This window comes from Rhamphochromis sp. 'chilingali', assembly GCF_963969265.1.
Source record: "Rhamphochromis sp. 'chilingali' genome assembly, chromosome: 2".
In the NCBI taxonomy this organism is placed as follows: Eukaryota; Metazoa; Chordata; class Actinopteri; order Cichliformes; family Cichlidae; genus Rhamphochromis; species Rhamphochromis sp. 'chilingali'.
In genome coordinates, this window is record NC_137930.1 from 64,969,472 (window position 1) to 64,981,474 (window position 12,003).

The 12,003-nt window shown below is 47.6% G+C and overlaps 1 protein-coding gene across 1 annotated transcript; it reads right to left on the reverse strand.

Annotated features, from left to right (window-relative positions):
• Window positions 1–29: 29 nt before the first annotated feature.
• Window positions 30–5,782, reverse strand: LOC308391636 (uridylate-specific endoribonuclease C-like). The gene is made up of 8 exons (XM_080874292.1): window positions 5,680–5,782; window positions 5,497–5,553; window positions 5,301–5,400; window positions 5,107–5,218; window positions 4,895–5,016; window positions 860–972; window positions 565–715; window positions 30–481 (listed from the first exon to the last, which is right to left on the reverse strand). The coding sequence occupies exons 1-8, from the start codon at window positions 5,688–5,690 to the stop codon at window positions 206–208; spliced, it is 942 nt and encodes a 313-aa protein (XP_080730418.1). The 5' UTR covers window positions 5,691–5,782; the 3' UTR covers window positions 30–205.
• Window positions 5,783–12,003: the final 6,221 nt, after the last annotated feature.

Here is a 12,003-nt window from a genome sequence, read left to right on the forward strand (position 1 = left end):
TTCTAAAAAAAAAAAACCTGTGCAAAATAAAAATGTTGAACTCCAAAGTAACATTTTATTGAAAGCTACTGAGGTCACAGTGATCTTGAAATACATGTAAATGTCCTTTGCAGTACATTAGGCAGGTCAGTTCCTTATCAATGAGGCCACGTATTGCTGAACAAAGATTAGTTTTTATCAGAAGTGAATAAAATGATGGATCACATCAGTGCGCGTGCTGCCTGACATGTCTGCCGTTGCTGCTGAGCAGTTTGGGGTACGCCGTCCCGAGTGAGCGCCCGTGTCTGATCACCACCAGCTCCATCTGACACTGGTCAATGTTGACCACAACTGTGGTGCTTCTCTCCGTGTTCATGAGGAAGACGATGGTGAAGACGGCCATCTCAAACTCGGGGCTGGTGCCGATGAAGGCACTGCCAACGGGCTTCACCACACCGTGCCAGCTGAACTGGAGGTTGAGAACGTGGTCATCTTGATCAGGCTGTGACAAAAGCATGAACATTAATGGTTATGTTACCAGCGAAGGAAATGAATCTCTTCTGTCTGGTGAACTGTTATTCTTACCAAATCATGCTCCCTGGCTTTATATCCTTTGTAGTCCAAGTGTTGGTTTTTCTCTTGCAGGTAGAACTGGACCCAGTTGTGAAAACCAATGATTTCTGTTCCTGATTTTGTCTCGCCAACAAACACATGTTCAAATCCACTGGAGTCCAGGCTGGTGATGATCAATTTAAGAACAGAAACACACATACTTCTTACCAAAGAAATGCATATTAAATTATAGTGTTGCAGAATCTCATGGATGAATTTAACAACTGGACACAGTTAAAGCGGGATGGTTGGCAGGAGGAGATCTCACCCTGTGTTTCTCTGCCTGTGGTAGAGGTGGAACCAGATCAAGTTGAGCTGTTTCTTCAAAAGCCTCAAGTCAGAGCTGGATTGACCTTTTCTCACCAGGTATTGATGAGCCCGCTGTGGAGAAACATCATTGATGATATTTATGAATCCAAACTTGACTTGCCATAATAATAATAATATTATTGTGATAATAACATGAACAGATGTATTTATGTCATTATTTTGAGCTTTTACACCTAAAATAATTATAAAAACGTAAAAGGTGTTAAAACCTCCTCTATTCACCCTGCTCACTCCCCCCCACCCCCAACAACAGCATCCAATACACACTCAACACAAGGCTCCAGCCTGTCTCTCTCAACCACCCAGGTTAGGAGGGAACTGAGGAGGATTAATGGCAAGAAGGCAGCGGGTCCAGATGGCATCAGCTCGAGGGTCGTCAGGTCCTGCGCGGACCAACTGTGTGGGGTGATGGAGCACCTCTTCAACCTGAGCCTGAGGTTGGGAAGAGTCCCACAGCTCTGGAAAACCTCCTGTGTTGTACCAGTGCCAAAGACTTCACGCCCCAAGGACCTCAACAGCTACAGGCCGGTGGCTCTGACATCCCACCTGATGAAGACCCTGGAGCGGTTGGTCCTGGCTCAGCTTCGGCGCCTAATAAGCTCATCACTGGACCCACTTCAGTTTGCCTACCAGCCTGGCATTGGAGCGGATGATGCCGTCATTCACCTCCTACATCGTTCCCTCGCTCACCTGGAGACCGCTGGAAGCACTGTGAGAATCATGTTCTTTGATTTCTCCAGTGCCTTCAACACTATTCTTCCCTCGGTTCTAAAGGACAAGCTGGTGAACTCTGGAGTGGACCATCACCTCACTACCTGGATCCTGGACTACCTCACCGACCGACCACAGTATGTGAGGACTCAGGGCTGTGTGTCGGACAGGGTCGTCTGCAGTACGGGGGCCCCACAGGGAACGGTTCTGGCTCCGTTCCTCTTCACCATCTACACTGCAGACTTCTCCCACAATTCCACCCAGTGCTTCCTGCAGAAGTTCTCTGATGACTCTGCAATAGTCGGCCTCATCACTGATGGGGACGACAAGGAGTACAGAGGTCTGACCCAAGACTTTGTGGACTGGTGCCAGCTGAACTACCTCCAGATCAACGCCAGTAAAACCAAGGAACTGGTGGTAGACTTCCGCAGGCACAAGCATTCTCCACTGCAACCACTGAACATCCAGGGTATGGACATTGAGGCTGTGGACAGCTACAGGTACCTTGGTGTTCATCTGAACAATAGACTGGACTGGACTCATAACTCAGACGCCCTCTACAGGAAAGGGCAGAGCAGGCTGTACCTGCTGCGGAGACTCAGGTCGTTTGGAGTGGAGGGCCCACTCCTGAAGACCTTCTATGACTCTGTGGTGGCTTCTGCTATCTTTTATGGTGTGGTCTGCTGGGGCGGCAGCATCTCTGCTGGGGACAGGAAGAGACTGAACAGGGTGATCCGAAGGGCCAGCTCTGTTCTAGGATGCCCTCTGGACCCAGTGGAGGTGGTGAGTGACAGGAGAACGGCGGCTAAGCTGTCATCCCTGTTGGACAACGTCTCCCACCCCATGCAGCAGACTGTGACAGCACTGAGCAGCTCCTTCAGTGGGAGACTGCGGCACCCACGGTGTGGGACGGAGAGATTTCGCAGGTCTTTCCTCCCCACTGCTGTCAGACTCCATAATAAAGACTTTAACTGATCAAGCACACACATCCATACATATGCAATAATACTAAGTGCAATAATCCTTTCTGTCATCGTTGTATTTTTACTCAGTTGTATATAGTATTTGTATTTGTATTCTATTTTTATCTTATTGTATATTTATTTTATTTTATTCTACTGTATATAGTATTTTATTTTATTCTATTCTGTACAGTTGTGTACTGTATTTATTCTTATTGTATTCTAATTTTTGCCTCATAACTTTTGCACTGTCCACTTCCTGCTGTGACAAAACAAATTTCCCACGTGTGGGACTAATAAAGGTTATCTTATCTTATCTTAACCCTGATGCCATCTTGGAAATAAAGCACTTTTGTTCATGTAATTACAACATTTAACTCTTTAAAAAAACAAATCATACCTCTAGATGTTATGTCAACACTATATTTAATCTACTTTATAAGAGTGTCTTTTGGATGAATATGTCTTTAATTGTTAAATTAACTTATTAAATATTTAATTTAACTAAGCCCTAAAGATGGAGTCATGAGACTTTTTGTCCAAATGTTACCTGCAGTCATCTGGTTCATCCAGTGGTGCAAGTTTCATGTGTTTAAGAACAGGGTGCAGGGAGGGTGGAGTTGAGTGTCAGGGTGATTTGTGACAGCAGCAAGAGAGAAAGGGAAGGTTTACAAGATGGCAGCGAGACCTGCTGTGATGTATGATTTGGAGATGGTGGCACTGCCACCATGGATGGAGAAGATTACAAATGAGTACATCAGGGGGGACAACTCAGGTTGAGCAGGTTGAGATGATTTGGACATGTCCAGAGGAGGAATACTATAGGATAGGATATGTTGGAAAAACTGATGCTGAAGATTTAGAGAAGGCAGAAAAAGTTCACTGATGTAGTGAAGGAGGACATGCAGAGGGTTGGTGTGACAGAAGAAGATTTTAGAGATTGGGTGAGATGGAAGCGGCCCCTAAAGTGAGCAAGATTCGATTCAAATACATTTTTATAGCACTAAATCACAACACCAGTCACCTGAAGAGGTTGAATATTGTAAGGTAAAGACCCTGTCTTGGTTGACATGCCTCTACCATGTTGCGTGGAGGTCAGGGACAGTACCCCTGGATTGGCAGACCGGGGTAGTGGTTCCCATCTTTAAGAAATTGGCTACTCGCTGCTCAGAGTAGAGCCACTGCTCCTTCACATTGAAAGTAGCCAGTTTAGGTGGTTCGGGCATCTGACAAGGATGCCTGGGCGCCTCCTGGGTGAGGCGTTCCGGGCATGTCCCACTGGGAGGAGGCCCCATGGCAGACCCAGGACACGCTGGAGAGATTATATCTCTCAGCTGGCCTGGGAACACCTTGATGTTCCCCCGAACAAGCTGGAGGAGGTGGCTGGGAAGAGGGAGGTCTGCTTGGACTTGACTCTGCTTGGGCTGCTGCCCCCATGACCCGGCCCTGGATAAGCAAAAGAAGATGGAAGGCTGGAAAGACCCTACAGAACAATACCACTGTAAGCAATCACTTGGCTACAGGGAAAAAAGCCCTTTAAGTGGGAAGAAACCTCCCAAGGAACCAGGCTCTGGGCGGGGAAGCCACAACTGGCTGGGGATGATAATAAACTTTGTGCACCTCACCTATCTGTGTTCTGTTCTGCGAGGATTCTGTGAATCATATTGTCTTTAGCTGTGTTATTAAAGATTCTTTTTTTTTTGTTTTCTCATTTAAACTTTGTGAAAAGAAATCCTCTAATATCTGACATCCTCCTCCATTTTCTTTCTGGCTTCTTCATGGTTGCAAACCTGAGTGTGCCCAGAGTCAGAGGAGAGGAGGAGATGCTGTGCTATTTCTGAAGAGAAAAGCACAGCATCTCCGCTGTTGGAGGGGTTATTGTGAGGAATTTGTCTCATGTGTCCCCGCTGAGATCACTGAAAAGCGTGGGGTTTCTTCCACCTACAAAAAGTACATCATGTCCACATTCCTGCAGTGATCCCCTTCTGGGAGACTGCTGAGGCCAGAGCGACATTCCACAGCTGCACACAGATGTTATTTTGCCTCTGTAATGTCTTGAAGTAATGTGTGCAGAGCAGCAGTGCAACAGGAAGAACATAAAACTCCCTCTAGAGTTCAGCTGCAGCCTCAAAACCATGAACTGTAGGAAACAATAGAAAGTTGTGCAATACCAAAAACAATTCTCTTGTTGCTGTGAGGAGACATTCAGACTGAAACTACCAGGTTTCTCCAACAGAATGGAGTAACTAAAGTGCTCAAATGTAAACTTTCTGCTCGACAGAGCTTGTTGTGACGCATACCTTCATGACTTTTGTCTCTAAGACGGCGTCCAAGAAGAGATCCATCTCTGTGAGCTCCTCTGTGGTGACTTGTTCCGTCACGCCAGTAGACCGCTCATAGTTGTCCAGCAGTGTCATAAAGCCTGCGAGCCCAGAAATCCCATTTATTACAGTGATGACTGCAAACACGATCTGAATGTTTAAGCTCAGAGTGCTCACAACTACACACTTACTAGAGAAAGTGGTTATATTTCTCAGTTTGCTCTCATTAACGTTGGAGAAGAGCGGCTGCGAGGCGTGATCCTGCACCGTGTGGCTGCCCTGACTTACAAAGCTTGCTCTACCCTAGGCAATTCAAACACAGAACACGTCTTTGTACAAACACAAGACATAGCAGGCGCTAAATAAACTAGAAAAGATTTCTCACCTGAACAGAGATCATGTAGTCTATCCCAGGTGTCATGCGATTCACATCCAAACTCCACAGCTCATTGAAAATAGTGGAGAGCTCCTGGTTTACAGCTGGTCTGTTATAGAAAGTGTCAGACAGGCTATGCAAACATCTGACGCATGCACACGCAAATAGAGGAAACATCAGCAGAGTTTGGTTTATACCACTGTACCTTGATCCATTCAGTCCACTGAGGAACACTGCAAGGAGCAGAAATCCACAGAACAACCTGCACATAACAGATGTGAAAACATTTTTTACAGATGGGAAAAGCAGCAAAGTTCTGACCTGTATTCAGCTGCCTGTGCAACAACGTAAACAAACTAATCTTCAGTCAGTAAATAAAAATACAAACCTCGCAGACATGACAAATGAAAGTGTCCACTGTTTCAGCCTGGACTGCAGCAGAGGACTCACACACAGCCTGTCTGTCTAAAGGTCCAGCCTCCACCCAGAATCTTGCAGGGGCCTTTCTGAGCCTGAGACCCACTTTTAACCACCAGATGGCGCCTCGTTTCAGGGCACAGCCTCTCTCTATGGTTTTGCATGAACTTTTACTAAAGAAGTGATACAGCGATGCAGCTTCAGGTGGTTTTAATTTTTATTTTTTATACAACTTAGCTTATAAACCATCCCACACATGATGCAATTTCACAAAAGTCCTATCCAGAGTCTCAGTGAAAGGTTTTTCATGTATTGTTTCAGTGTAAACGGGGATAAGAGAAGGGTAGACTCATTATTCAATGAGTAGGTAAAGTAGGCTGTGCAAATGTAAGGTGAAATGTAAATCTGGGGAAAGGCAGTGGTCTGTGACTTGAACACAAGGGGGGTGTACTGAGCTGTCAAACAGCAGAAAATGTTTTCTCAGAAACGAAAGCCTCTGTGCTTTAAAATTCACCAAGATGCTAACATTAAAAGTTAACGGCCTAGATTAAATCTAGCTTTATGGAAAAATATAGCTGCCCTGGTTTACCTCTGAGCAGGAGCACACATATGTGTTAACTATGTCAGCATGTCCTGTAGAGTGACCACATGTCAACAGCATTATTATAGTAGGTTACATTGTAGTGGTGTGGTGTATATCACCAGTACAGAGGTGTCAGCAGGGGCCGATGGGTGCATCTCACCACTGAACACAGACTTTTGTGCAGAACTGTAGAAAGGCTTTACTGTGCATGTATGAACGTGTGGAGACATGACAAGAAGAAATGAGAGGAGAGCCAGACAGACTAGACAAAAGAAATAAATCTGAGAAAGACTGAAAAAAAGAAGCAGAAATAAAAGAGAGTTCGAGACTTCGAGCTCTCGATTACACACAGAAGACGCATCTCATAAGTTTAGTGAGTGTTCTGTCATTTAGCGCCACAGCAGTTCACACATCTAAACTCAGCAGCATTCAGATTTTGTGCCACCTCACAGCGGTAAACAATTAATGTCAGGCCTGGATGCTGTAAAGGGTAAACTCCAGAACCGAGTGCTAAAGGGGAACAACCATTCTCCGTCTCTTTGTGACAATAAAATTGAGGCTCTATAAATAAAAGTCTTTGTGGAGGATTTAATTGTTGAACAAAACACAGAAATTCTGATTACAGAGCAGTTGTGTAGAGCAGATTTTGTCATCTCCAATTATCTGTCAACATTATCGACCAACATTAGAGAGTTCTTGCGTCCCCTTATTAATTGCATAAGTGTACAAAAAAGACATCTTTTCAGGGAAGGTGGAGAGCTGCAGAGGGCATTGTTAAGGGTTCAAATATTGAGGAGGAGAGTAAAAACAACCATGGTCCAGAAGAGCTTCGTCAAACAATTGATTTTAATGAACACACGCGTGGGAAGATCACCACCGTACGCAGACAGCAATTGATCTTCGACTAATCAAAGCATAAGCAGATATTTTATACCATCAGGGTTTGAATTTAATGACGCCCCTTCAACGTCAAACAGATACATACATACATATGTATCTGGAACAACCCTGACATATTACAAAACAATATGATTAATTTTCCAGATTGGAGTTGTGAAGGAATTAAATACTTGAAACATATATGTAGAATGACCACTCGGTTGCTTTCTTGTGACGCTGCTTTATTGAACGTGCATCCAGCAGGGGTTATAACAGCTCAACAACGTGTGTGTCAGCTAAGACATAGAACAGGATATAGACAGCCCCCTGCCGCAGAGCAGGTCCTAGTGGCGTAAAGCCGTAAAGCCCAGTACATGACATCTCCCCCCTTTTCATGTTATGTCCAATAACAAACCCCAAATAGAACAGCAATGACACAATGATAACATGCGACACTATAATAGCCTCTGGGCGGTTCTCTTATGGTCGAGCACAAATGGCGTACTGTCAGCCTGAAGGGCAGTGTCCACAAACCAGGACCCATGAAACATGGCAAACTTTTAAGGTAATTAACTCAACCAGGTAACAGCAGTATTGGTTGCAGCTGAAAACATAAGTGCAAAACAGCAACAATACAACATTCCCACTCCCCAGTCCTTCCTTCTGTCCCATCACCCCAATGTCTATAGATCCAGCCTGCTGACTGGCTTACGTACCCGGCCGCACCTCGTGCGTAGCAGAGTCGGTACGTCAGCGTGAGTGGGTGCGAGCGTTGGGGCAAGACTAGGGGCCAAATGTGGGGTCTCTGGAGTGGACGCACCAGTGCACTGAGGTGGCGGCTCCTCAGCGTCCACAGTGGGTGTTGGAAGGGGTTGTGGCATAGCCCGTGGAGAAGGTTCGAGGCGGAGATGGCGGCGGTTCCGTCGCAGCATCGCACCTTGGGGTGTGGCAACGAGATAGGACCTCGGAGTGACGCTCTCCTTGGAGATGATGGCCGGTGTTGTCCAAGCCTTCTCCTGGTCCAGCTTAGTTAGGACAGCATCCCCTGGATGAAGTGGAGGTAGGGGCCTAGCACCATGGCGGCGGTCGAAGTAGAACGCCTGCTTGGCCTTCTGACCAGCATCCCTTCGTTTAACTTCTCTTTTGTTTGGCCATTTAGGTCGAAGATTCTTCTCCAAGGTAGGCAGGGTTGTCCTGATCCTCCTCCCCATAAGAAGTTCCGCTGGGCTGAAGCCTGTAGTGGCACAGGGAGTAGACCTAAAGCACATTAGCGCCATCAGTGGGTCGTCGTGCCGGAGGATTTTCTTTGCAGTCTGTACTGCCCTCTCCGCGTGACCATTTCCCTGTGGGTGGTGGGGACTAGACGTTATGTGGGCGAAATCCATCTCTCTCGCTAAGGCCTGGAACTCAGAGCTGGAGAACTGAGGGCCATTGTCACTCACCACCACGTCAGGGATCCAAACCTAGCAAAGGTCGACTTCAGTTTCTGAACAACTTGGCCGCTGGTCGTGGATGGTAGGTGAAGTATTTCCAGAAAACGTGAGTAGTAGTCCGACACAACGAGGTAATTATTCCGGTTGTGTTCACAGAGATCCAGGGCTATCCTTTGCCATGGACGATCTGGCAAAGGTGTGGGGATGAGCGGCTCCTTTGTCTGTGTTGGCCTCTGGGCCAGACATGTGTGGCACTGCAGCACTACATTCTTTAACTCAGTGGAGAGCCCCGGCCACCACACAGATGAATTAGCCCTATCCCTGCACTTGGTGAGGCCTTGGTGCCCTTCATGTAGTTTGTGTAGAATGGCTGTTCTCTGCGACTTTGGAATGGCAATTCTGCAGCCTCGTATAACCAGGCCGTCAGCCTCTGATAGCTCGTTTTTCACTTTCATGTACGCTTTAATGTTCAATGGCACACTAGCTCCGTGTGCAGGCCAACCCCTGCGAATGTACGTAATGACGGTCTGTAGTTCAACGTCCGTTGCAGTGGCTGCTTTAATGCTTTCCATTCGGCTTGGGGACGCTGGAATGCCCTGTAACACGGTGGCTATGTAGCAGTCCACTTCACTGTGAGTGCTAGTGTCATCCTCAGCCCAAGTCTGTGGACTCCGTGACAGCGTGTCGGCGATGACAAGCGTTTTGCCAGGGACATAGACAGCCTCCGGCTTGTACCTCATGAGCCTCATCAGGAGGCGTTGACACCTCAATGGAACATTGTCAAGGTCCCGGCTATTGACCAGGGGTACCAAAGGTCTATGGTCGGTCTCAAGCCTGAAGCGATCTAAGCCACATAGATACTTATCAAACTTCTCGCAGGCCCAAACACTTGCCAAACACTCCTTTTCGATTTGTGCGTAGCGTGTTTCAGCCTCCGTGAGGCGTCTAGAGCAGTAGGCAACAGGTTTCCACTCTGCGCCATGAAGCTGAAGCAGCACAGCCCCAAGCCCGTAGCTACTGGCGTCGGCAGATACGGCTGTGAGTCTGTTGACATCATAGAAGGCGAGAACGGGTGCTGATGTAAGCGCTCTCTTTATGTTCTCGAAGGCTGCCTGCTGTGGGTGATCCCAGGTCCAACTGTTTTTGCTTTTAAGCAACTCGTACAGTGGCTGGCATATTGTGGCAAAGCAGGAATATATCTGCCCAGGTAATTAACCATTCCTAGGATCCGTTTAAGCTCTTGCACATTTTCTGGTGATGGCAGCTGAAGAATGGCGCTCACTTTCTCAGGGTCTGGCCTGACCCCAGAATGGTCGATCAGGTGCCCTAGGAAGCGAAGCTGGCTCTGTCTGAAGGAGCACTTCTCTCGGTTGAGCTTCAATCCTGCTAGCTCAATGCGCTGCAGCACCTTCTCAAGTCGGGTGTCGTGTTGTTCCATGGTGGCCCCATAGACCAGGATGTCATCCATAAAGACCTCCACACCTTCGAGCCCCTCTAAGGTCTCCAACATCTTTCGCTGAAAGATCTCTGGTGCACTCGTTATCCCAAAGGGCAGCCTCTTAAAGCAATACCTGCCAAATGGCGTGATGAATGTCGTTAGTTTGCAACTCTCGTGATGCAATGGGATCTGCCAAAATCCACTGGCTGCATCCAGCGAGGAGAAGACCGTTGCCCCACTCAACCTGGACATCGTTTCCTCAGTGGTAGGCAAGATATAGCGCTCTCTTTTGACAGACTTATTCAGTTTTGTCAGATCAACGCAGATCCTGGCCTTTGCTGTGGTCTTCTTCAAGACAGGCACCATTGGGGCACACCATTCGGTAGGTTGGGTCACCCTCTCAATGACACCATGGTTCTCCATTCTTTGTAGTTCCTCCTTCACTTTCTGCAGCATGGGGAAAGGCACACGGCGTGCCGTACGCACCGCGTATGGCACAGCATCGTCCCTTAACTGAATTTTGACTGGCTCAGTTTTTAGTGTTCCGTGTTCACCGTAAAGTGGTTGGTTCCTGGTGGGTGTGATCGTTGCTTCATCAATTCTTCTCACCAGGTTCATCTGCACTGACAAGGAGCGGCTGAGAAGGTTGCTGACTCTGTGTCCACGAACCACATACACCTTGGACAGGTAGTCTTTGCCTTTATAACTTATTGTGGCCTTTAAGTAACCGAGACATAGCAGCTCTCCTCCTGGGCTATCTAGAGGGCGATCTGAAGGCTCTAGCGTTCTCTTATGAGCAAGAGTGTGCAACGTGTCCTCATTTATGATAGTGACATCTGCTCCTGTGTCAATCTTAAATTCTATTGGGGCAGAGTCTAGCAGTAGCTGCACAGTCCATGCTTCACTATTTCCGTTTGCATTACACACTGAGCCTAGAAAATATGAGGCCTGCTCTCTTTTCTCTGTCTCTGTAACCTCATTCACTGATCTGGTGTTACGACACACCCTGGCCCAGTGTCCAATTTTTTGGCATCCATGGCAAACAGATTTTGCTGCCGGGCACCTTTCATCCCTGGCATGCTGTGTCTTCCCACATTTACCGCATTTTTTGTCACGCCCCGCCCATTTTGTTTTCGCGGGTAGCCTACCTCGCTGTTGTTGTGATTTCCAGTCCATGCTTTTCCGTTTATCCCGTACCTCCTGTACTGAGCCTCCCGCATCTCCCTGCAAGCTGACCTGCGCTGCGACCTCCTCTGACTGTCTGACGATCTGGGTCGTTTGTGCCAACGTGAGGTCCTTCATCAGCTGTAGCCTGCGGGAGAGGTCCTTGTCTCGTATCCCGACCACAATACGATCGCGGATATTTTCCTCTTTACATGCACCAAACTCACAGTGCTCTGAGAGGTCATACAGGGCTCGGATAAAACTCTCCGCCGTTTCGCCTGGCCGCTGGACTCGCTGGTGAAAACATGCTCTTTCATGTATCGTGTTCCGCTGCGGGAAAAAATACTCGTCGAACTTCCTCATTACGACGGCGAAGTCGTCACGACTTTCATCGGCGGAGAAGGTGAGTGACTTGTAAATGTTCTCTGCTTCATTTCCCATCGCATAGATTAGGCAGCTCACCTGTACCTGTCCTTCGTCTTTGTGGAGTTTCGTTGCGATCCGGTAGCGCTCGAAACGCTGTTTCCAGTCGGGCCATTCCGTCGGCTTATCGAAGGGGAAGCCCGTCGGGGGATTAAACTTAGCCATTCTGCTGTTTTCTCCCCTATGGCGTTATTCGGCGATGGTCCGGGCCACTTCTGACACCATGTAGAATGACCACTCGGTTGCTTTCTTGTGACGCTGCTTTATTGAACGTGCATCCAGCAGGGGTTATAACAGCTCAACAACGTGTGTGTCAGCTAAGACATAGAACAGGATATAGACAGCCCCCTGCCGCAGAGCAGGTCCTAGTGGCGT